At 44.5% G+C, this 22096-nt stretch overlaps 1 protein-coding gene across 5 annotated transcripts in view; it reads right to left on the bottom strand.

Annotated features, from left to right (window-relative positions):
- LOC121539805 (nucleoprotein TPR-like) overlaps positions 1 to 16933 on the bottom strand; it is a 42742-nt gene extending 25809 nt beyond the window's left edge. For 3 of the 5 annotated variants that reach the window (XM_045207713.1, XM_045207712.1, XM_045207711.1), the window contains exons 1-9: positions 16738 to 16933; positions 16032 to 16136; positions 15817 to 15890; positions 15455 to 15733; positions 15166 to 15330; positions 13558 to 13731; positions 2284 to 2371; positions 1998 to 2138; positions 1653 to 1750 (exon numbers count right to left, since the gene is read on the bottom strand). In XM_045207713.1, the coding sequence (XP_045063648.1) occupies positions 1653 to 1750; positions 1998 to 2138; positions 2284 to 2371; positions 13558 to 13731; positions 15166 to 15330; positions 15455 to 15733; positions 15817 to 15890; positions 16032 to 16136; positions 16738 to 16888 (1275 nt within the window). In that variant the 5' untranslated portion in view covers positions 16889 to 16933. The remainder of the gene's footprint in view (positions 1 to 1652; positions 1751 to 1997; positions 2139 to 2283; positions 2372 to 13557; positions 13732 to 15165; positions 15331 to 15454; positions 15734 to 15816; positions 15891 to 16031; positions 16137 to 16737) is intronic. The other 2 variants (XM_041848480.2, XM_045207710.1) reach the window with 2 other exon arrangements.
- Between the last annotated feature and the right edge of the window lie 5163 nt (positions 16934 to 22096).

Raw genomic sequence — 22096 nt, 5'->3', positions numbered from 1 at the left:
TAATGCTTTATTATAAAGGTGCATTTTTATGGTGAATATTATCTCCCCAAACTTGAAACTCGTGTGCCGCCTATGCCAGTTGTAAAGCGGATGAATGTGCTTCATTTTAAGAAGTTACTTGGTCACTTTAGTTGTGATACAAACCTTATCAAAACATATAGGCCTATGGGCTAGGCTACATGATGTGTCCGACTATGATTTGAAAAAGTAGCAAAAAAAAGGCATGTGCTGTTTCTTGCCTTACTGCATAAGCTGGGCATCATTCACAAGTGATAATATTGTCACCCATCAGACTATTCTTGATTTAATATTGTCTTTAAATATACTAAATAATATATGTGTGAAATTTGTTTGGATTTTGAATGGACCATTATCATGCACCTGTCTCAGAACAGGAGCAGGGGAAAATTTATATTTTTTGCATTGATGTCAGAGTCATTAGAGGGACAATAGAGTGCTGAGTACCAGGCAGTTAGCACGTTTGGTAGGATACTAATGACCAGCAGCAGCATCAAAGCGCAGTTTTGGAGAAGCCTAGTTATGGTGACTAAACGGTCACGTGGAATTTGACTGCGGTCATGACTGCCGGTGTGGCGGTAATACGGTCACCGTAACAGCCCTAATACTGCCCAACCCTACCCATCACTAATGGAGAGAGATGTGAAAGGGAGCGGAGTTACAGCCTCGCTCTATCCAACTGTAGCAGTAGGATCAAGTTACAACACGCCCATCTCTTGACAGATAGCTGAACTAGCCAATTTAGTTTTTTCGAATTTCGTCCTGGCAGCTGAGTTGTTTAGAGATGCGTCCTGAAAGCAAAAAAAAAAATAGAACCTTTTTCCCGATCAAGTTTCATAAGCATCTGTGATCACAAATCATGAAGTTACATTGGAATTATTTGCATTGAATAGATGTTATTTTATAGTCTCAAACAGCAATGCCTATATGAGGTCCTTCCATACAGGCGTGACATTCTGGAGTGATGCTTCTACTGATAACATGATCAGTAGGCTAATATACAGTGAGCTATGAACGTTTTTTGGGACAGTGACACATTTTTGTTGTTTTGGCTCTGTACTCCAGCACTTTGGATTTGAAATGATACAATAACTACGAGGTCAGCCTGCCAGATTTAATTTGAGGGCATTTTCATCCATATCGGGTGAACGGTTTAGAAATTACAGCACTTTTTGTACATAGTCCTCCCATTTTTGGGGGCCAAACGCATTGGGACAAATTCACTTGTATGCGTATTAAAGTAGTAAAAAGTTTAGTATTTGGTCCCATATTCATAGCACGCAATGACTATATCAAGCTTGTGATTCTACAGATTTGTTGACACAATACATTATTTACCATTGATTTATATTGGTCACAAAATAATCTGAAACACAACCAAAACAAACAGCAAATGCATTCAACAAATATGTATAGTCACAAATTTGATGTAGTCATTGCGTGCTACAAATATGGGACCAAATACTTAACTTTTTACTACTTCAATACACATATTTTCCCCAATACTTTTGGTCCCCTAAAATGGGGGGCCTATATACAAAAATATTGAATATGGGCCTAAAATACTGGCCATCGGCCTCCTTGACACCCAAAAAAACTAAAATAATCCACACTGGTCGTTCTCTAGTGTTTACCTCAGTCAGCTTCATGCCAGGTTTGACAATCTTGGCCACGGCGGCTGCAGTCGGGGACATGGTGGTAATCGTTCCCTCTGACAGCACTGAGGCTGCACCTGCAGGCCATGGAAATAACCAACCATACAAACAGGTCAAAGTTCATCCTCCATTTCAAATGGAAGTCTCCAGAGCATGATCAAAGAAACCCCATCATCCTAATACAAATCAGTCAGTGGCCAGTTCGTCAAATCTGCTGGTAATGATGCTTACTCGGAGACACCGTCCCTATTAAAGCAATTTTACAGTCCAGTCAACTGTTCAGTAAAAAAAAAAACAGCCAGGCGATTGTGTCTTAGGTCTGACCTCTGAGCTTGGTGTCGGACAGCAGTTCATTAGCGTTGTCCAGTTCTTTCTCCAGACTGGAGATACTCAACTTCAGCTCAGCAGCCTCCTTGTCCCGACAGGCATCCATCTCCTGCAGTTTCACCTCCAGGGCCTTGTTCGCTGTAGAGAGGAAAGGAGAAGAGAATTCAGACTAATAACACATAAAGTTATAGCATACTTTTGACAAGATAAAGTGCCTGTGTTAGACAGTTTTGCATTGAGACAATAGATGCGTATGACTGTCTTTCTGGTCTCCCTCTCTTACCTTCTCCAGCATCCTTCAGCAGCTTGTGCAGCTCCTCTACAGCCCCACTCAACTCCTCACTCTTGGACTCAGAGTCTGCAGCAGCTCCCTGGGAATACAAGGTAAAGGGTTGTTGGCCAGTGTTGGGCCAGGAACAATTAATGCACTTATTAGTTCAATGCTTCACATCGTCCACCAGGAAAAATGTAACATGCACCTGTTAACTAAAATGTTCATCAAAAGCCTACCCACACAAAAAAAAAAGAATACAAAAATATTCAAATAAAAACTGTAGAATGGCACTGGAGGGAATAGCAGCCATTTTACAGGCTCCTGAACAATTGTGCCATTTAGTGTTTTTTGCGCTGATCTTAACTTTTTTTTCTACATAATGTTTCTGCCATTGTTTCCTATGACTGAAAAGAGTGTGCAAAGCTGTCATCAAAGCAAAGGGTGGCTATTTGAAGAATCTCAAATATAAAATATATTTTGATTTGTTTAACACTTTTTTGGTTACTACATGGTTCCATATGTGTTATTTAATTCATTTTGATGTCTTCACTATTATTCTACAATGTAGAAAATAGTAAAAATAAAGAAAAACCGTTGAATGAGTAGGTGTTCGAAAACTTTTGACCGGTAGTGTATATTGAGAATTTCGCAGTACGTCCAACCGACCTCACAACCGCAGACCACATGTAATCCACGCCAACCGAGGACCTCCACATCCGGCTTCTTCACCTGAGGGATCGTCTGAGACCAGCCACACGGACAGCTGATGAAACTGTGGGTTTGCACAACCATAGCATTTCTGGTACAAACTGTCAGAAACCGTCTCAGGGAAGCTCATCTGTGTGCTCGTCGTCATCACCAGGGTCTTGACCTGACTGCAGTTCGACATCGTAACCGACGTCAGTGGGCATATGCTTACCTTCGATGGCCACTGGCACGCTGGAGAAGTGTGCTCTTCATGGATGAATCCCGGTTTCAACTGTACCGAGCAGATGGCAGACAGCGTATATGACGTCATGTAGGCAAGTGGTTTGCTGATGTCAATGTTGTGAACAGAGTGCCCGATGGTGTCGGTGGGGTTATGGTATGGGCAGGCATAAGCTACGGACAACGAACACAATTGCATTTTATCAATGGTAATTTGAACGCACAGAGATACCGTGATGAGATCCTGATGCCCATTGTCGTGCCATTCCGCCGCCGCCATCACCTCATGTTTCAGCATGATAATGCACGGCCCCATGTCGCAAGGATCTGTACACAATTCCTGGAAGCTGAAAATATCCCAGCTCTTCCATGGCCTGCATACTCACCAGACGTCACCCATTGAACATGTTTGGGATGCTTTGGATCGACGTGTAGGACAGCATGTTCCAGTTCCCGCCAATACCACTGGCTGCGTCCCCTGACTTCAAAATGGCCCGAGTTGCTCCCCTCCTCAAGAAACCAATACATTTACATTTACATTTTAGTCATTTAGCAGACGCTCTTATCCAGAGCGACTTACAGTTAGTGAGTGCATACATAATTTTTTTATTTTTCACACTGGCCCCCTGTGGGAATTGAACCCACAACCCTGGCGTTGCAAACGCCATGCTCTACCAACTGAGCTACATCCCTGCCGGCCATTCCCTCCCCATACCCTGGACGACACTGGGCCAATTGTGCGCCGCCCCATGGGTCTCCCGGTCGCGGCCGGCTACGACAGAGCCTGGATTCGAACCAGGATCTCTAGTGGCACAACTAGCACTGCGTTGCAGTGCCTTAGACCACTGTGCCACTCATACTCGACTCATCTGACGTCAAAAACTATAGACCTGTATCCCACCTTTCTTTTCTTTCCAAAACACTTGAGCGTGCGGTCGCTGATCAACTTTCTCATCATCTCTCTCAGAACAATCTTCTTGACACTAACCAGTCAGGCTTGAAGATGGGTCACTGCTCCTTTGTGACACGGAGGCTCTCCGCACTGCCACAGCTGACTCTCTCTCCTCCTCCTAGATCTATCCGCTGCCTTGGACACTGAACCATCAGCTCCTTCTAGGGCTGGGCGTCTCAGGATATGCACACTCTTGGATTGCATCCTACCTGGCAGGCCGCTCCTATCGTCTGCACTACGAACTCTCACTAATGTTGTCCCCCTGGGCTCGGTTTTAGGCCCTCTCCTCTTCTCTCTATACACCAAGTCACTCGGCTCCGTCATATCCTCACATGGTCTCTCCTATCATCGCTATGCGGATGACACTCAACTACTTTCCTCCTTCCCCCCTTTCTAACACCCAGGTGGCGACACGCATCTCTGTGTGCCTGGCAGATATCTCAACTTGCATGTCGTCCCACCACCTCAAGCTCAACAAGACGGAACTGCTCTTCCTCCCTGGGAAGGCCTGCCCGCTCAAATACCTTTTTCACAGTTGACAACTCCAGTGTCACCCTCCCAGAGTGCAAAGAATCTTGGCGTGACCCTGGACAACACCCTGTCGTTCTCTGCAAACATCAAAGCAGTGACCCGCTCCTGCAGGTTCCTCACACAGGAAGCGGTGCAGGTCCTAATCCAGGCACTTGTCCTCTCCTGTCTGGACTACTGCTACTCGCTGTTGGCTGGGCTCCGCTTGTGCCATCAAACCCCTGCAACGTATCCAGAACGCAGCAGCCCGCCTGGTTTTCAACCTTCCCAAGTTCTTTCATGTCACCCCGCTCCTCTGCACACTTCACTGGCATCCAGTTGAAGCTGGCATCCACTACCAGACCATGGTGGTTACCTACAGAACAGCAACTGCCCCTCCCTACCTTCAGGCTATGCTCAAACCCTACACCCCAACCCGAGCACTCCGTTCTCCCTACGGGAGGGAAGCTCCCACTCAGCCCAGTCCAAGCTCTTGTCTGTCCTGGCACCTCAATGGTGGAACCAGTTTCCACCTGAAGCTAGGACAGCAGAGTCTCTGCCCATCATCTGAAACCCTACCTTCAAACAGTATCTTAAATAATCCTCCACCTCACCTTGACCCCCACCCCCCCAAAAAAAAACACTTAACCAGCACTTGCATTTGACCCCCCCACCACCACCACCTTCTAGCTCTGTACTGATAGCTACGTTGAGGAAATATGTACTTTCTATGCCTGTGATATGTGGTTGTCCCACCTAGCTATCTTAAAGATGAATGCACTAACTGTAAGTCGCTCTGGATAAGAGCGTCTGCTAAATGACTAAAATGGAAATATCCAGCGACATGTCACCCATTGAGTATGTTTGGGATTCTCTGGATCGACGTGTACGACTGCGTGTTCCAGTTTCCACCAATATCCAGCAACTTCGCACAACCATTGAAGAGGAGTGGGACAACATTCCACAAGCCACAATCAACAGCCTGATCAACTCTATGCGAAGGAGATGTGTCACGCTGCGTGAGGCAAATGGTGGTCACACCAGATACTGACTGATTCTGATCCACGCCCCTACCCTTTTTTTAAGGTATCTGTATTCCCAGTCATGTGAAATCCATAGATTAGGGCCTGATACATTTATTTGAATTGACTGATTTCCTTATATGAACTGTAACTCTGTAAAATCATTGAAATCGTTGTTGCGTTTATATTTTTGTTCAGTGTATATTTTTAGTAGCCATCTATTTACCACCACAAACCGATGCTGGCACGAAGACCGCACTCTACCAGCTGTATAGGGCCATAAGCAAACAAGAAAATGCTCACCCAGAGGCAGTGCTCCTAGTGAAGGCAGGGCTTGAAAACTATTACAGACTACAAAAGGGAAGCACAGCCGCGAGCTGCCCAGTGACACAAGACTTCCAGACGAGCTAAACCACTTCTATGCTCGCTTCGAGGCAAGCAACACTGAAGCATGCATGAGAGCACCAGCTGTTCCGGATGACTATGTGATCTCGCTCTCCGTAGCCGATGTGAGTAAGACTTTTAAGCAGGTCAACATTCACAAGGCCGCAGGGCCAGACAGATTACCAGGACTTGTACTCCGAGCATGTGCTGACCAACTGGCAAGTGTCTTCACTGATATTTTCAACATGTCTCTGACTGAGTCTGTAATACCAACATGTCTCAAGCAGACCACCATAGTCCCCGTGCCCAAGGACACTAAGATAACCTGCCTAAATGACTACCGACCCGTAGCACTGACGTCTGTAGCCATGAAGTGCTTTGAAAGGCTGGTCATGGCTCACATCAACAGCATTATCCCAGAAACCCTAGACCCACTCCAATTTGCATACCGCCCCAACAGATCCACAGATGATGCAATCTCTATTGCTCTCCACACTGCCCTTTCCCACCTGGATAAGAGGAACACCTACGTGAGAATGCTATTCATTGACTACAGCTCAGCATTCAACACCATAGTGCCCTCAAAGCTCATCACTAAGCTAAGGATCCTGGGACTAAACACCTCCCTCTGCAACTGGATCCTGGATTTCCTGACGGGCCACCCCCAGGTGGTAAGGGTAGGTAACAACACATCTGCCACGCTGATCTTTAACACAGGGGCTCCTCAGGGGTGCATGCTTAGTCCCCTCCTGTGCTCCCTGTTCACCTACGACTCCATGGCCAGGCACGACTCCAACACCATCATTAAGTTTGCCGACGACACAACAGTGGTAGGCCTGATCACCGACAACGATGAGACAGCCTATAGGGAGGAGGTCAGAGACCTGGCCGTGTGGTGCCAGGATAACAACCTATCCCTCAACGTGACCAAGACAAAGGAGATGATTGTGGACTACAGGAAAAAAAAGAGGACTGAGCACGCCCCCATTCTCATCGACGGGGCTGTAGTGGAACAGGTTGAGAGCTTCAAGTTCCTTGGTGTCCACATCACCAACGAACTATCATGGTCCAAACACACCAAGACAGTCGTGAAGAGGGCACGACAAAGCCTATTCCCCCTCAGGAGACTGAAAAGATTTGGCATGGGTCCTCAGATCCTCAAAAAATTATACAGCTGCACCATCTAGAGCATCCTGACTGGTTGCATCACCGCCTGATATGGCAACTGCTTGGCCTCCGACCGCAAGGCACTACAGAGGGTAGTGCGTAGAGCCCAGTACATCACTGGGGCCAATCTTCCTGCCATCCAGGACCTCTATACCAGGCGGTGTCAGAGGAAGGCCCTCAAAATTGTCAAAAACTCCAGCCACCCTAGTCATAGACTGTTCTCTCTGCTACCGCACGGCAAGCGGTACCGGAGTGCCAAGTCTAGGTCCAAAAGACTTCTCAACAGCTTCTACCCCCAAGCCATAAGACTCCTGAACAGCTAATCATGGCTACCCAGACTATTTGCACTGCCCCCCCACCCCATCCTTTTACGCTGCTGCTACTCTGTTAATTATTTATGCATATTCACTTTATCTCTACCCACATGTACATATTACTTCAACTACCTCAACTAGCCGGTGCCCCCGCACATTGACTCTGCACCGGTACCCCCCTGTATATATACAGTGGGGGAAAAAAGTATTCAGTCAGCCACCAATTGTGCAAGTTCCCCACTTAAAAAGATGAGAGAGGCCTGTAATTTTCATCATAGGTACACGTCAACTATGACAGACAAAATGAGAATTTTTCTTCTCCAGAAAATCACATTGTAGGATTTTTAATGAATTTATTTGCAAATTATGGTGGTAGTTTGTTATCAAACCAAAACCTTGCGGCCCACGAGTAGTGTAAAACGTCCCGCGACATGGTTTATATAACATGTGCGCCAATTCGCGTTAGAATGTGTTTTGGTCTAGAAACTTGTGATTTTGTTATGTAAAGGCACAAGGATGACTGTCACTGTGCTCCGTTTTTCCTCTGTGGCAGTGGCACTCAGAGGTTGCGTTTTATTTTACTTCTGCTCTTTTTTTCTCAACACTTTTTTTGTTGTTGTTTTATTTTTACTTTTTTGTTAAAAATAAATGCACTGTTGGTTAAGGGTTGTAAGTAAGCATTTCACTGTAATGTCTGCACCTGTTGTATTCAGCGCATGTGGCCAATAAAATTTAATTTTATTTGATTAGTGGGCGGTGATTTTATTGCAGGAAAACTGAAAACCGTCTTACCTCATTTCTACCAGCATGTCACCTGTGGAACTAGAGGCACACAAAAAAAATCTAGATCACCTTTACTCCCCCACAGACACGCATACAAAGCTCTCCCTCCATTTGGCAAATCTGACCATAACTACATCCTCCAGATTCCTGCTTACAAGCAAAAACTCAAATACGCGCTCAAGTTCTGGACTTCCTGACGGGCCGCCCCCAGGTGGTAAGGGTAGGTAACAACACATCTGCCACGCTGATCCTCAACACAGGGGCTCCTCAGGGGTGCGTGCTTAGTCCCCTCCTGTGCTCCCTGTTCACCTACGACTCCGTGGCCAGGCACGACTCCAACACCATCATTAAGTTTGACGACGACACAACAGTGGTAGGCCTGATCACCGACAACGATGAGACAGCCTATAGGGAGGAGGTCAGAGACCTGGCCGTGTGGTGCCAGGATAACAACCTCTCCCTCAACGTGACCAAGACAAAGGAGATGATTGTGGACTACAGGAAAAAAAAAGAGGACTGAACACGCCCCCATTCTCATCGACGGGGCTGTAGTGGAACAGGTTGAGAGCTTCAAGTTCCTTGGTGTCCACATTATCAACAAACTATCATGGTCCAAACACACCAAGACAGTCGTGAAGCGGTCACGACAAAGCCTATTCCCCCTCAGGAGACTGAAAAGATTTGGCATGGGTCCTCACGATGCTCAAAAAGTTATACAGCTGCACCATCGAGAGCATCCTGACTGGTTGCATCACCGCCTGGTATGGCAACTGCTCGGCCTCCGGCCGCAAGGCACTACAGAGGGTAGTGCGTATGGCCCAGTACATCACTTGGGCCAAGCTTCCTGCCATCCAGGACCTCTATGACTCCTGAACAGCTAATCAAATGGCTACCTGGACTATTTGCATTTTGTCCCCCTCCTCTTTTTAGGCTGCTGCTACGCTCTGTTTATTATCTATGCATAGTCACTTTACCTCCACCCACATGTACATATAGTGGGGAAAAAAAGTATTTAGTCAGCCACCAATTGTGCAAGTTCTCCCACTTAAAAATATGAAAGAGGCCTGTAATTTTCATCATAGGTACACGTCAACTATGACAGACAAAATGAGGAAAAAAAATCCAGAAAATCACATTGTAGGATTTTTAATGAATTTATTTGCAAATTATGGTGGAAAATAAGTATTTGGTCAATAACAAAAGTTTCTCAATATTTTGTTATATACCCTTTGTTGGCAATGACACAGGTCAAACGTTTTCTGTAAGTCTTCACAAGGTTTTCACACACTGTTGCGTGGCCCATTCCTCCATGCAGATCTCCTCTAGAGCAGTGATGTTTTGGGGCTGTCGCTGGGCAACACAGACTTTAAACTCCCTCCAAAGATTTTCTATGGGGTTGAGATCTGGACACTGGCTAGGCCACTCCAGGACCTTGAAATGCTTCTTACGAAGCCACTCCTTCGTTGCCCGGGCGGTGTGTTTGGGATCATTGTCATGCTGAAAGACCTAGCCACGTTTAATCTTCAATGCCCTTGCTGATGGAAGGAGGTTTTCACTCAAAATCTCACGATACATGGCCCCATTCATTCTTTACTTTACACAAATCAGTCGTCCTGGTCCCTTTGCAGAAAAACAGCCCCAAAGCATGATGTTTCCACCCCCATGCTTCACAGTAGGTATGGCGTTCTTTGGATGCAACTCAGCATTCTTTGTTCTCCAAACATGACGAGTTGAGTTTTTACCAAAAAGTTATATTTTGGTTTCATCTGACCATATGACATTCTCCCAATCCTCTTCTGGATCACCCAAATGCACTCTAGCAAACTTCAGACGGGCCTGGACATGTACTGGCTTAAGCAGGGGGACACGTCTGCCACTGAAGGATTTGAGTCCCTGGCGGCTTAGTGTGTTACTGATGGTAGGCTTTGTTACTTTGGTCCCAGCTCTCTGCAGGTCCCCCCGTGTGGTTCTGGGATTTTTCCTCACCGTTCTTGTGATCATTTTGACCCCACGGGGTGAGATCTTGCATGGAGCCCCAGATCGAGGGAGATTATCAGTGGTCTTGTATGTCTTCCATTTCCTAATAATTGCTCCCACAGTTGATTTCTTCAAACCAAGCTGCTTACCTATTGCAGATTCAGTCTTCCCAGCCTGGTGCAGGTCTACTATTTTGTTTCTGGTGTCCTTTGACAGCTCTTTGGTCTTGGCCATAGTGGAGTTTGGAGTGTGACTGTTTGAGGTTGTGGACAGGTGTCTTTTATACTGATAACAAGTTCAAACAGGTGCCATTAATACAGGTAACGAGTGGAGGACAGAGGAGCCTCTTAAAGAAGATGTTACAGGTCTGTGAGAGCCAGAAATCTTGCTTGTTTGTAGGTGACCAAATATTTATTTTCCACCATAATTTGCAAATAAATTCATAAAAAATCCTACAATGTGATTTTCTGGATTTTTTTCTCTCCATGTGTCTGTCATAGTTGACGTGTACCTATGATGAAAATTACAGGCCTCTCTCATCTTTTTAAGTGGGAGAACTTGCACAATTGGTGGCTGACTAAAGACTTTTTTTCCCCCACTGTATTACCTCAATTACCTCGACTAACCTGTGCCCCCACACATTGACTCTGTACCGGTACCCCCTGTATATAGCCTCGCTACTGTTATTTTACTGCTGCTCTTTAATTATTTTACATAACACTTATTTTTCTTTAAACTGCATTGTTGGTTAAGGGCTTGTAAGTAAGCGTTTCACTGTAAGGTCTACACTTGTTGTGGTCTATGTAAACTGCACAAAAAATTGCATATTTTCAGATTGAGGTTGTCACAACACCAACATTTGACTAACGATGTGATACCAGGCCAAGTATCATGATACCGAAGGATAGTGACTGTGGCCAATGGCACAGTCTCATCCTCTTGGCCGCAGAGACAACATTTTGCTGTTTTAAAGCAAATTTCCTGCAATTCTATACATTTTGCCATGGGGCGGAAAGGAAATGTTGGTTTTAAAGCACATTTCCTGCAATTCTACACATTTTGCCTTGGCTTATGCAGTGTTCTTATGCTATCTGAATAACTCATAACAAAATCAATGGGGGCCCCGTGCCATGACATTTTTGTTTTTATTTTGCCAGTTGTTAGTTCTCAAAGATGATCTTATTTTAAAATGATATAACAATAAAAATGTTTTACCATCATATTGTTGGGAGTGGCGGGAACTATTTAGAATTAATATAGGGGAAACGCTGCACTCTTTACTGTATAATAGAAAAGGCAACTGCAGAAAATAGCTGATTTGCTCATATCCCAAGTCCTACCTGTGGGCAGGAGGAATGTAGTAAAGAATGTAAATTATAATGATCTGCATTTTCATTGTGGCAGTAAGGGGAAAACACACTAGGCCTATATGAAACCATCTTTAGACTAATCTTCAGACAACTTTACACACAGCCTACACACTCTCCCTCACACATCCTCTTTCTCTCACACACACACACACACACCACTCTTTCCTTCTCTCTTCCACACACACACACACCTACCTCCCAAAGGTGAGGCAGCAAACAGAATTTAAGGAACACCAGAAGAATATGGATTTTTAAATTCAGATTTAGCTTAGAATTACATTGATGAGGCTAGGCATACGCATCCTACCTTTGAAACAACTTTGAGTAGGCCATCCATCTTTTTCCTGCGCCATCCAAATGTGTGCATAGCCAAGGGGTACCATGTTGTCAGCTAGCTAGCTAGGTAACATGACTAAAAAAGGTAGTTTGTTATCAAACCAAAACCTTGCAGCCCACGAGTAGTTTAAAACATCCCGCGACATGGTTTATAAAAATTATATAACATGTGCGCCAATTCGCGTTAGAATGGGTTTTGGTCTAGAAACTTGTGATTTTGTTATGTAAAGGCACAAGGATGACTGTCACTGTGCTCCGTTTTTCCTCTGTGGCAGTGGCACTCAGAGGTTGCGTTCAAGTTCCTCAGTGTCCACATCGCTAAGGACCTATCATGGTCCAAACACACCAACACAGTCGTGAAAAGGGCTCTACAATGCCTCTTCCCCCTCAGGAGGATGAAAAGAATTGGCATGGGCCCTCAGATCCTCAAAAAGTTATACAGCTGCACCATTGTGAGCATATTGACTGGCTGCATCACCGCTTGGTATGGCAACTGCTTGGCATATGACTGCAAGGCGCTACAGAGGGTAGTGCATACGGCCCAGTACATCACTGGGGCCTAGCTCCCTGCCATCCAGGACCTCTATACCAGGTGGTGTTAGAGGAAGGTCCTAGAAATGATCAAAGACTCCAGCCACCCAAGCCATAGATTGTTCTCTCTGATACAGCATGGCAAGCGGTACCGGAGAGCCAAGTCTGGGAACAAAAGTCTCCTGAACAACTTCTACCCCCAAGCCATTAGACCAGGGTTTCCCTCTATCCTCGGGAACCCAAGGAGTGCGTGTTTAGTTTTTTGCCATAGCACTATACAGCTGATTCAAATAATTAACTAATCATCAAGCTTTGATCATTTCAATCATAATTTTTATGTAGTGTTAGGGCAAAAATCTAAACGTGCACACCTTTGGGTCCCGAGGAGAGAGTTTGGAAAAGGCTGCATTAGACTGCTGAACAGTTAATCAAATGGCTACTATTTGCATTGAACCCCCTTTTTTTTTTTCACTGACTCTTTCACTGGATCTATGCACATTTACCGGACTCTACCCACACACACACTCAGACATTCTACACCGACACTCCCAACACATACACACACAGGTGCATATTGACGCCACACACAGACACACTTCCACACTTTTTCAAGTTTAACATACGCTGCTGCTACTCGGTCAAATCTGATTGCCTAGTCACTTTTACCACTACCTACATGTACATATTACCTCAATTGCCTCGTACCTCTGCTCATTGACTCGGTATCGGTCCTCCTTGTATATAGCCTCGTTATTATATCGTGTTACCGGTTCCTTTTTTGTGTGCACATTGTTCTTTCTTTTTAACTCTGCATTGTTGAAAAATGGCTCGTAAGTAAGCATTGCACGGTACAGTATACACCTGTTGTATTCGGCGCATGTGACAAATACATTTGATTTGAAAAGCACAAAAATGCAACGATCAAAGAAGCAACGTCTGCAATGATGACTGCCTTTGAGAGCTATAGAGTATTCATTGGAATCCAAAGCAAATCCAAGACTTGTTCTACATACCTTGTACAAGTTGGAGAGCTTTATGTTGGCATTCAGCTCATTCCTAAACTTGTCCTCCATGCTAGCGTGCTGCTCCTTAGCCTCTTTCAGTTTGATGATCATGTCTTCAGTCTGCTTCTGAAGGCTTTCATTTGAAGTCTTTAAACTGTTCACTTGGTCCTGGACTCTGTTCATCTACAAAAAACAACCAAAAACATAATGTTGAAACAGTAAATGGGGTAATAGTTTAGAGACATTCACATAGTCCCGTGTAGCTCAGTTGGTAGAGCATGGCGCTTGCAACGCCAGATTTGTGGGTTCGATTCCCACGGGGGGCCAGTATGAAAAATGTATGCACTCACTAACTGTAAGTCGCTCTGGATAAGAGTGTCTGCTAAATGACTAAAATGTAAAATGTAATAACTATTTGTGATACAAAGATGTTTTGTTTTAGACACTAACTACGTAAGGGATAATCAACGAGGAGCTATGCTTTCTCTAGAAAATAATGAACTCCGTGGAAGGTGTGTTCCATGAGGCGCTAGCGGAACAGAACTGACCTTCCACGGAGTGGCATTATTTTCCAGAGAACGCATAGATCCACGAGTGGATTATCCCTTTTATACCATGGCTATAATTTAACACATTTGGCACAAGAAATGTGTTCATTTGCAGGTAGAAATGTGTTCAACATCCACTGAAGCAGCTAGCAAGTTTACTAGATAGCTACAGTAGTTGCCTTGGTAAGCAAACAAACAGAATTGCTAGTTTAGTTAACTAAACCATCAAGTCCTAGCTTGCTATTATGAAAATCGAATTCAACAATGTCAATATGTTTTCAATTCGACTTTTGCTTTAAAAAAAACAGCTCAATAGAACATATCAGAATTAACTATAGCCTTTGAATTCTACCACGCTGATATAAAGTGCCTTATAGGGACATAATGTACGCTCTAGAACGCCCTTCAAGCCAATCAGAAATGAGTATTCAACAATGCCATGGTATAACTTGCTTTAACACCTATTGACGATAGTATCTTCTGGCCGGGGAAGTTTAGTTAAGAGCCCTGATGCTTGCTCTAAACGTTATCGCGCATCGCTTGCAGTACTGTTTTGGAAACATAAGGAACGTATCTTTCATATCCGTGATAAATAATTTTCTAAAAACGAATGGTTAAATTACGACACACCTTTATAGCGGTATGGTTCCCACACGGCCATATTTCCACGTTACAGCGCTTGTTTACAGAAAACTGACGGGAGACAGAGTTGGACTACCAGTGCTAATTAGGTGTCAGTCTCCGAACACCTGTGTGTAAACGGAAGACTGACACCACAAACATGTTGTCAATGTGAAATACTGTCAGCTGCAACTTTGGTAAAACCGGTTAAAACAGTTCACAGTAAGTGTACATTTAGCATTTGTGAAATTATTTTTATGTGATATGAAAGTAGACTCATGTTTCTAGAACCGTACTGCAATTGAGAATCAATTCACGTTTAGATGGAGTATTTGGCTGTTTTGGCTTCCAGAGCCAATTCACCTCTAACAGAACATGTAAGGTCCTTGGCCTATAAGGACTAACATTAGGCTCCTTTAGTCCATTATTGGGCTAGTCTTGGTCATACCTCATCCTCTTTGTTCTCAAGGCTGCACTTGAGCTCCAGGATCTCGTTGCCCTTCTGGCGTGACATGGCCAGCAGCTCCTCACTCTTAGCCTTGAGCTCTCCGTTCAGCCAGGCCGTCTGGCCCTGCAACAGCTCCTTCTCCTGCTCCATACGCTTCTCACGGTACTGGAGGTACCAGGCACAACAGTGTGGATTACACATGTGATGTATCAGATCATTTCAAAACCTTCCTTGAGAGCTGGGTCCTATTCAAAAGGTCATAAGTTACAGAACATTCAAATAGGCTCACCTTGATGTTGACCTCGGAGGACTCGAGCTCGTCCAGCTTGAGCTGCAGCCCCATTTTTGTGGCATTGACTTCTGCCACTTTGTCATTGAGGCGCTGCAGGTCCTCTGATGAGCAAATAAATCCCATAGACATTAGATAAAGTGTGTGTATGTGTGTATCCCTCCACATATATTCATCCATACCACTCAGATAGTCCACTTCCTGGGATCTCCTCTCCAGTGTATGTACAAGCTCCCGCTTCTCTGACTCCAGTTCATCTTTGGCTTTAGAGAACTGGGCCTAGAATAACATTTATGTCAATGTTAAGCTCAAAAAGGTGTCAACACCAACCGTTAAAGAGGTGACAAGATCATGAGTCTCACCTGTTCAGATGTAACCTTTTCTTGGTTGATTTCACACTTTTTATTATTTTCCCGTAAACTCTTGAGTTCTTCATCTATAGAAAAAAATAGCCATTTCATTAAACAGTGGATTGTCATCCCCCATTCTTTAGTCATGGTCAGTAACACCAGTGTTTACATGTATGCAGCAGTCAGTAAAGAGCCTTTGGCTGGATCAAGTAACTAATTCCACTTACCGATCTTGGTGAACTCCTCTCTGAGTTTGTGGTGCTGTTCAGTCTGGGTCACAAACTGTTCCTGACTCTGCTCAAGACGCTGCACTTTCTCAAAGAACTGTTGTTCTGCAAGAGTGACAACAACACATGTTAACTTGGCTGCTCTTGTCTTGAAGGCTAAATGATAAATCAAAGTACTTTAATGAAGTTGGCTAGCTATAGGGAGTAGAGAAGTTCTTAATAAACTAACGCAGGGCTCTCCAATCCTATTCCTGGAGAGCTACCAGGTCCTTAGGGTTTCGCTCCAATCCCAATCTAGCGCACGTGATTCTAATAATTAGCTGGTTGATCAACTGAATCAGGCCAGTTACAACTGAGGTTGGAGTGAAAACCTACAGGACGGTAACGTTAGCTCTCCAGGAACAGGTTTGGAGACCCTGAGTTAACGTTACCCTACTCACTAAGTCATTCCTTCACCACGTTACGTCAGCCAGTACAGCTAGCTAGTTACAGTAGCAAAACAATTTAGACATGGCTGATAAACAATGTTGGCTAGCTATTTTTGAATCCATCACATTACTCTGCCTTGTAAACTAACTAGCTAGATAGTAAACAGTTGTCGATGCTGCCGGTCAAAGCCATCTACGCGTTAATAACCTACTACGTTATCCTACTACGTAGTTAGCTAGGCTGTACACATACAATGACCTATTCAGCCATTTCTTACCACTATCGACTCTAAATTGCTCATGGTGTGCCTTGAGGAAATCTATTTCATATTGCAGATCAGAGAGGAGCTTTTCCAGTTTATTTTGAACAGCTTTTGGGAGTTTCGTTATCTCAGCGCGATCCAGCGCTTGTGGCAGCACTGCCGACATTTTCCCTGCACGAAACACCTGGCTCTGAGCAGGCGCAGTGACTACTTGTTCTCAGTGACCTGTGTGGAGAGATATCTCGATCTGTTGGAATACGATGATACAAACGCTTATTTCAAAGAGCGCTCCTTAAGCCACGCCCCTGTGGGCAGAGCTAGGCATGTTGCACCGGGACACGTTTTAATACAGAGAAAAGCCTCTCATTCTACGGGTTTGCTGTTCTTCTGTGTAGCGTAGTTATCATGTTATATTTGAGACCAGTGTATTGCAGTTAATTTCGTCTTTGACTTAATACGTAAATATATTTCCGTAGTAAACAAGAAAACAACGAGTCCCAGACAGTGTGCAATAGAACATACCAGTTTACTGGCTACCTACATTATTGGGATCATCCGGTTACCACCAGTGTTTGCAATACATTGAGCTCGTTGACAAAATAGACATGAAGGTCCGCGGTGGGTCTGTGTAAATTATGCGATTATATTTTTGACAGATTTATAGCAGTGAATGTCATCTATTAATGTACTCTTATAGTATTTAGAAGTAGCAGTCATATCATCCAGGGAAACGAATTGCAGTGTTCCATGACTATGTACATATGGCAGCAGCCTCTAACGTGCATGGTAGAGTAAGCGGTTGGTAGCCGTCTAGTGACAGCTACTAAAGTTCAGGGCAGGGTACTGGGCGGGGGAGGCTAGTGATATTTTTTCTTTTCTTTTTTTCCCATCCTTTATTTAACCAGGTAAGCCAGTTGAGAACAAGTTCTCATTTACAACTGCGACCTGGCCAAGATAAAGCAAAGCAAGGCGATAAAAACAACAACAACAACAACAACACAGAGTTACATATGGAATAAACAAAACGTACAGTCAATGATACAATAGAAAATCTATATACAGTTTGTGCAAATGTAGTAAGTTATGGAGGTAAGGCAATAAATAGGCCATAGTGCAAAATAATTACAATTTAGTATTAACACTGGAGTGATAGATGTGCAGAAGATGATGTGCAAATAGAGATACTGGGGTGCAAATGAGCAAAATAAATAACAATGTAAATAACAATATGGGGATGAGGTAGTTGGGTGGGCTAATTACAGATGGGCTGTGTACAGGTGCAGTGATCGGTAAGCTGCTCTGACAACTGATGCTTAAAGATAGTGAGGGAGATAAGTGTCTCCAGCTTCAGAGATTTTTGCAGTTCGTTCCAGTCATTTGCAGCAGAGAACTGGAAGGGCTGGCGGCCAAAGGAGGTGTTGGCTTTGGGGATGACCAGTGAGATATACCTGCAGGAACGCATACTACGGGTGGGTGTTGCTATCGTGACCAATGAGCTAAGATAAGGCAGGGATTTGCCTAGAAGTGATTTATAGATGACCTGGAGCCAGTGGGTTTGGCGCGAATATGTAGTGAGGGCCAGCCAACGAGAGCGTACAGGTCACAATGGTGGGTAGTATATGGGGCTTTGGTGACAAAACGGATGGCACTGTGATAGACTACATCCAATTTGCTGAGTAGAGTGTTGGAAGCTATTTTGTAAATGACATCGCCGAAGTCAAGGATCGGTAGGATAGTCCGTTTTACGAGGGCATGTTTAGCAGCATGAGTGAAGGAGGCTTTGTTGCGAAATAGGAAGCCGATTCTAGATTTAACTTTGGATTGGAGATGCTTAATGTGAGTCTGGAAGGAGAGTTTACGGTCTAACCAGACACCTAGGTATTTGTAGTTGTCCACATATTCTAAGTCAGACCCGCCGAGAGTAGTGATTCTAGTCGGGCGGGCGGGTGCAAGCAGCGTTCGATTGAAGAGCATGCATTTAGTGATGACTATTTAACAGTCTGATGGCCTTGAGATAGAAGCTGTTTTTCAGTCTCTCGGTCCCTGTTTTGATGCACCTGTATTGAGCTCGCCTTCTGGATGGTAGCAGGGTGAACAGGCCATGGCTCAGGTGGTTGAGGTCCTTGATGATCTTCTTGGCCTTCCTGTGACATGGGGTGCTGACGATGTCCTGGAGGGCAGGCAGTGTGCCCCCGGTGATGCGTTGGGCAGACCCGTGGTAACTGACCCTTGGTAACTACCCTTACCACGGGTATTTCTTGTTAGAGTTTCTGCCTATAAGAAGGGAGAAGCAGGATGGAGGCGTGATCTGATTTGCCAAAGGGAGGGCGGGGGAGGGAGTTGTAGCCGTCCTGGAAGGGAGAGTAGCAATGGTCGAGAGTTTTTGAAGCATGAGTGGCGCAGGCGATGTGTTAATAACTTCGGTAGCATTTTCCTCAGATTTGCTTTATTAAAGTCCCCAGCTAAAATAAATGCGGCCTCAGGGTATGCAGTTTCCAGTTTGCACAAAGTCCAGTGTAGTTCCTTGAGAGCTGTTCTGGTATCGGCTTGAGGGGGAATATACACACGACTGTGACGATGACCAAAGATAATTATCTCGGGAGGTAATGTGGCATTTGATTGTGAGATATTCTAGGTCGGGGGAACAAAATGACTTGAGTGCCTGTACATTACCACAATCACACCATGAGTAAATCATGAAACATACACCGCCTTTCTTTTTCCCAGAGAGTTCTTTATTCCTGTCTGCGCGATATACTGAGAACCCAGCTGGCTGTATGGATGGGGACAGTATATCCAGAGAGAGCCATCATTCCGTGAAACAGAGTATGTTACAGTCCCTGACATCTCTCTGGAAGGAGATCCTCGCCCTGAGCTTGTCTACTATATTGTCCAGGGACTGAAGATTAGCGAGTAATATACTCGGAAGCAGTGGGTGGTATGCACGTCTCATGAGTCAGACTAAAAGTCCACTCTGAATACCTCTTCTCCGCCGGCGGCATCCTGGAGTAGTCTGGGATAAGTAGAATTGCTTTTGGAAGTACGAACAAAGGATCCAATTCAGAAAAGTCGTATTTCCGTCGCTCTAATATCCAAAAGTTATTTCCGGCTGTATGTAATAATGCAAAAGACATTCTGCGCTAATAAGGTGAGAAATAACACACACAAAAACAAATACTGCAAAGTTGCTTAGGAGCCATGAACAAGGCAACCATGTCTATCGGCGTCATCTTTATGAAAAGCCATCTGACCAGGGCTCTGGTCAAAAGTAGTGCATTATACAGGGAACAGTCATAGGGAGTAGTGCCCTTCCTTTGGGATGCATTCTCCTGTTGTATTTGTATTTATTATGGATCCCCATTAGCTGCTGCCAACAATGAAAGACCTTACATCACATTTCACAACAGATTTTACAACACATTAAGTGTGTGCCCTCAGGCCACTACTCTACTACCACATATCTACAACTCAAAATCCATGTATACGTGTGTGTATAGTGTGTATGTTATCGTGTGTCTGTGTGTCTGTGCCTATATGTGTGTCTCTTCACAGTCCCCGCTATTCCATAAGGTGTATTTGTATCGTCTGATTTTACTGCTTGCATGAGTTACTTGATGTGGAATAGAGTTCCATGTAGTCATGGATCTATGTAGCCATGAGCCCCACCTTGCCTCATGTAAACCATTTCTCCATCCCATTCCTCCAGTTAAGCAAATGAAGGGGAGAGGCTGTGACTATAATTGATGTAGTAAATTACTTTCCCTGTCAATGACTTTATTTAATAAACTTTCTTTATTGTGTATGTGTCCCTTTTTGAAGGTTTAATAAAACCTTCATTCAGCGAAGAAATCAATTTTTTTATTGATGAAATATTCAACAGACTGAACAGTCATGTACCAATGAGATGAATGAGTTGCATTGCAGTTGTGTGTGGTGTTGTTACCATTCAGCATCGCCTAGCCTTGGTATGGAATATAGTACAAAGTACCTCAGCCTTAGGAAATCATTGGGGAAAGAAGTCACACTTCCAGTTTGCACGTATCTTTATTTTACTTGCTGTAATACAGAGATACAGACAGTTTAAAAGCACACATTCAATCTAACAATATCTTAATTGTGTCTTAATTGAAAATGAAAGCATAGTCTCCCTTTATTCACCATTTCAATAAGGAAAGAGCAATAACAGTATTAATGGCTAGCAGGCTCAGACAATATCTATAATGACTATAGCGAAAGTACTAATACTTTAAGACCCTATGGTCAGATGGGTTTTCATAAAGTCATATGAAAAGTAATGGAATACAAGTTTCTGGGTGTGTGGGGAGTGGGACAGTGACTTGAGGGGAAGAAAGAACCAGTGGAGGCAGCAACAGTGGGGCAAGGTGGGATTGGGCCAGGCACGTCCAGGTGTCAGGCCAGGGTGTCCTCAGTCGCGGTCCAAGAGCCTCAGGCCCTCCAGAAGGGGAGACAGAGAAAGAGAAAAGATTAGAGTTAGTGAGAGCATGGCTAAGATCACAGTACACCACATGCACTGGGGGTAGAGACTAATCAACAGTGTTGCTGTGGATACTGGATAATCTGACTGACACCCACACCTGTTTGACCTCGCTTTGATACTGTAGGCCTACTTATGTAACTTTTCTGAGTCAATTCAGGTAGCATTCAATGTCCTGCATTTGTGTTAACCATGGCAGCCAGCATTTTAAATAAAGAGAAAGATAAATCAGCCTCTGTGTCTGTGGATCCTTTCCCCTTAATGTATTTTTCATGCCAGCCAGGCACATCTTTTCAAAGAAACACATTTTTTTTCAATCTCTAGTTGAGTATGGAGTCTATCTGCAACTGGGTCCTGGACTTCCTGACGGCCGACCCCAAGTGGTGAAGGTAGGCAACAACACCTCCACCACGCTGATCTTCAACACAGGGACCCACAGGGGTGCGTGCTCAGCCCCTTCCTGTACTCGCTGTTCACCCATTACCGCGTGGCCATGCACATCTCCAACTCAATCATCAAGTTTGCTGATGACACAACAGTGGTAGGCCTGATTACCAACAACGTCGAGACAGCCTACAGGGAGGAGGTGAGTGCCTTGGCGGAGTTTGCTAGGAAAATAACCTCTCCCTCAACGTCAACAAAACAAAGGAGCTGATTGTTGACTACAGGAGACAGCAGAGAGAGCACGCCCCCATCCACATCGACGGGGCCGCAGTGGAGAGGGTCAAAAGCTTCAAGTTCCTCGGCGTGCACATTACTGATGACCTGAAATGGTCCCTTCACACAGAATGTGGTGAAGTGTTGCGCCTCATCAACCTCCGGAGACCGAAGAAATTCAGCTTGGTCCCTACGACCCTCACAAACTACAGATGCACCATT

Source organism: Coregonus clupeaformis, chromosome 26, assembly GCF_020615455.1.
Source record: "Coregonus clupeaformis isolate EN_2021a chromosome 26, ASM2061545v1, whole genome shotgun sequence".
NCBI lineage: Eukaryota > Metazoa > Chordata > Actinopteri > Salmoniformes > Salmonidae > Coregonus > Coregonus clupeaformis.
The sequence above is the reverse complement of the archived record's forward strand: the minus strand, read 5'-3'. Positions and strand labels throughout refer to the sequence as shown.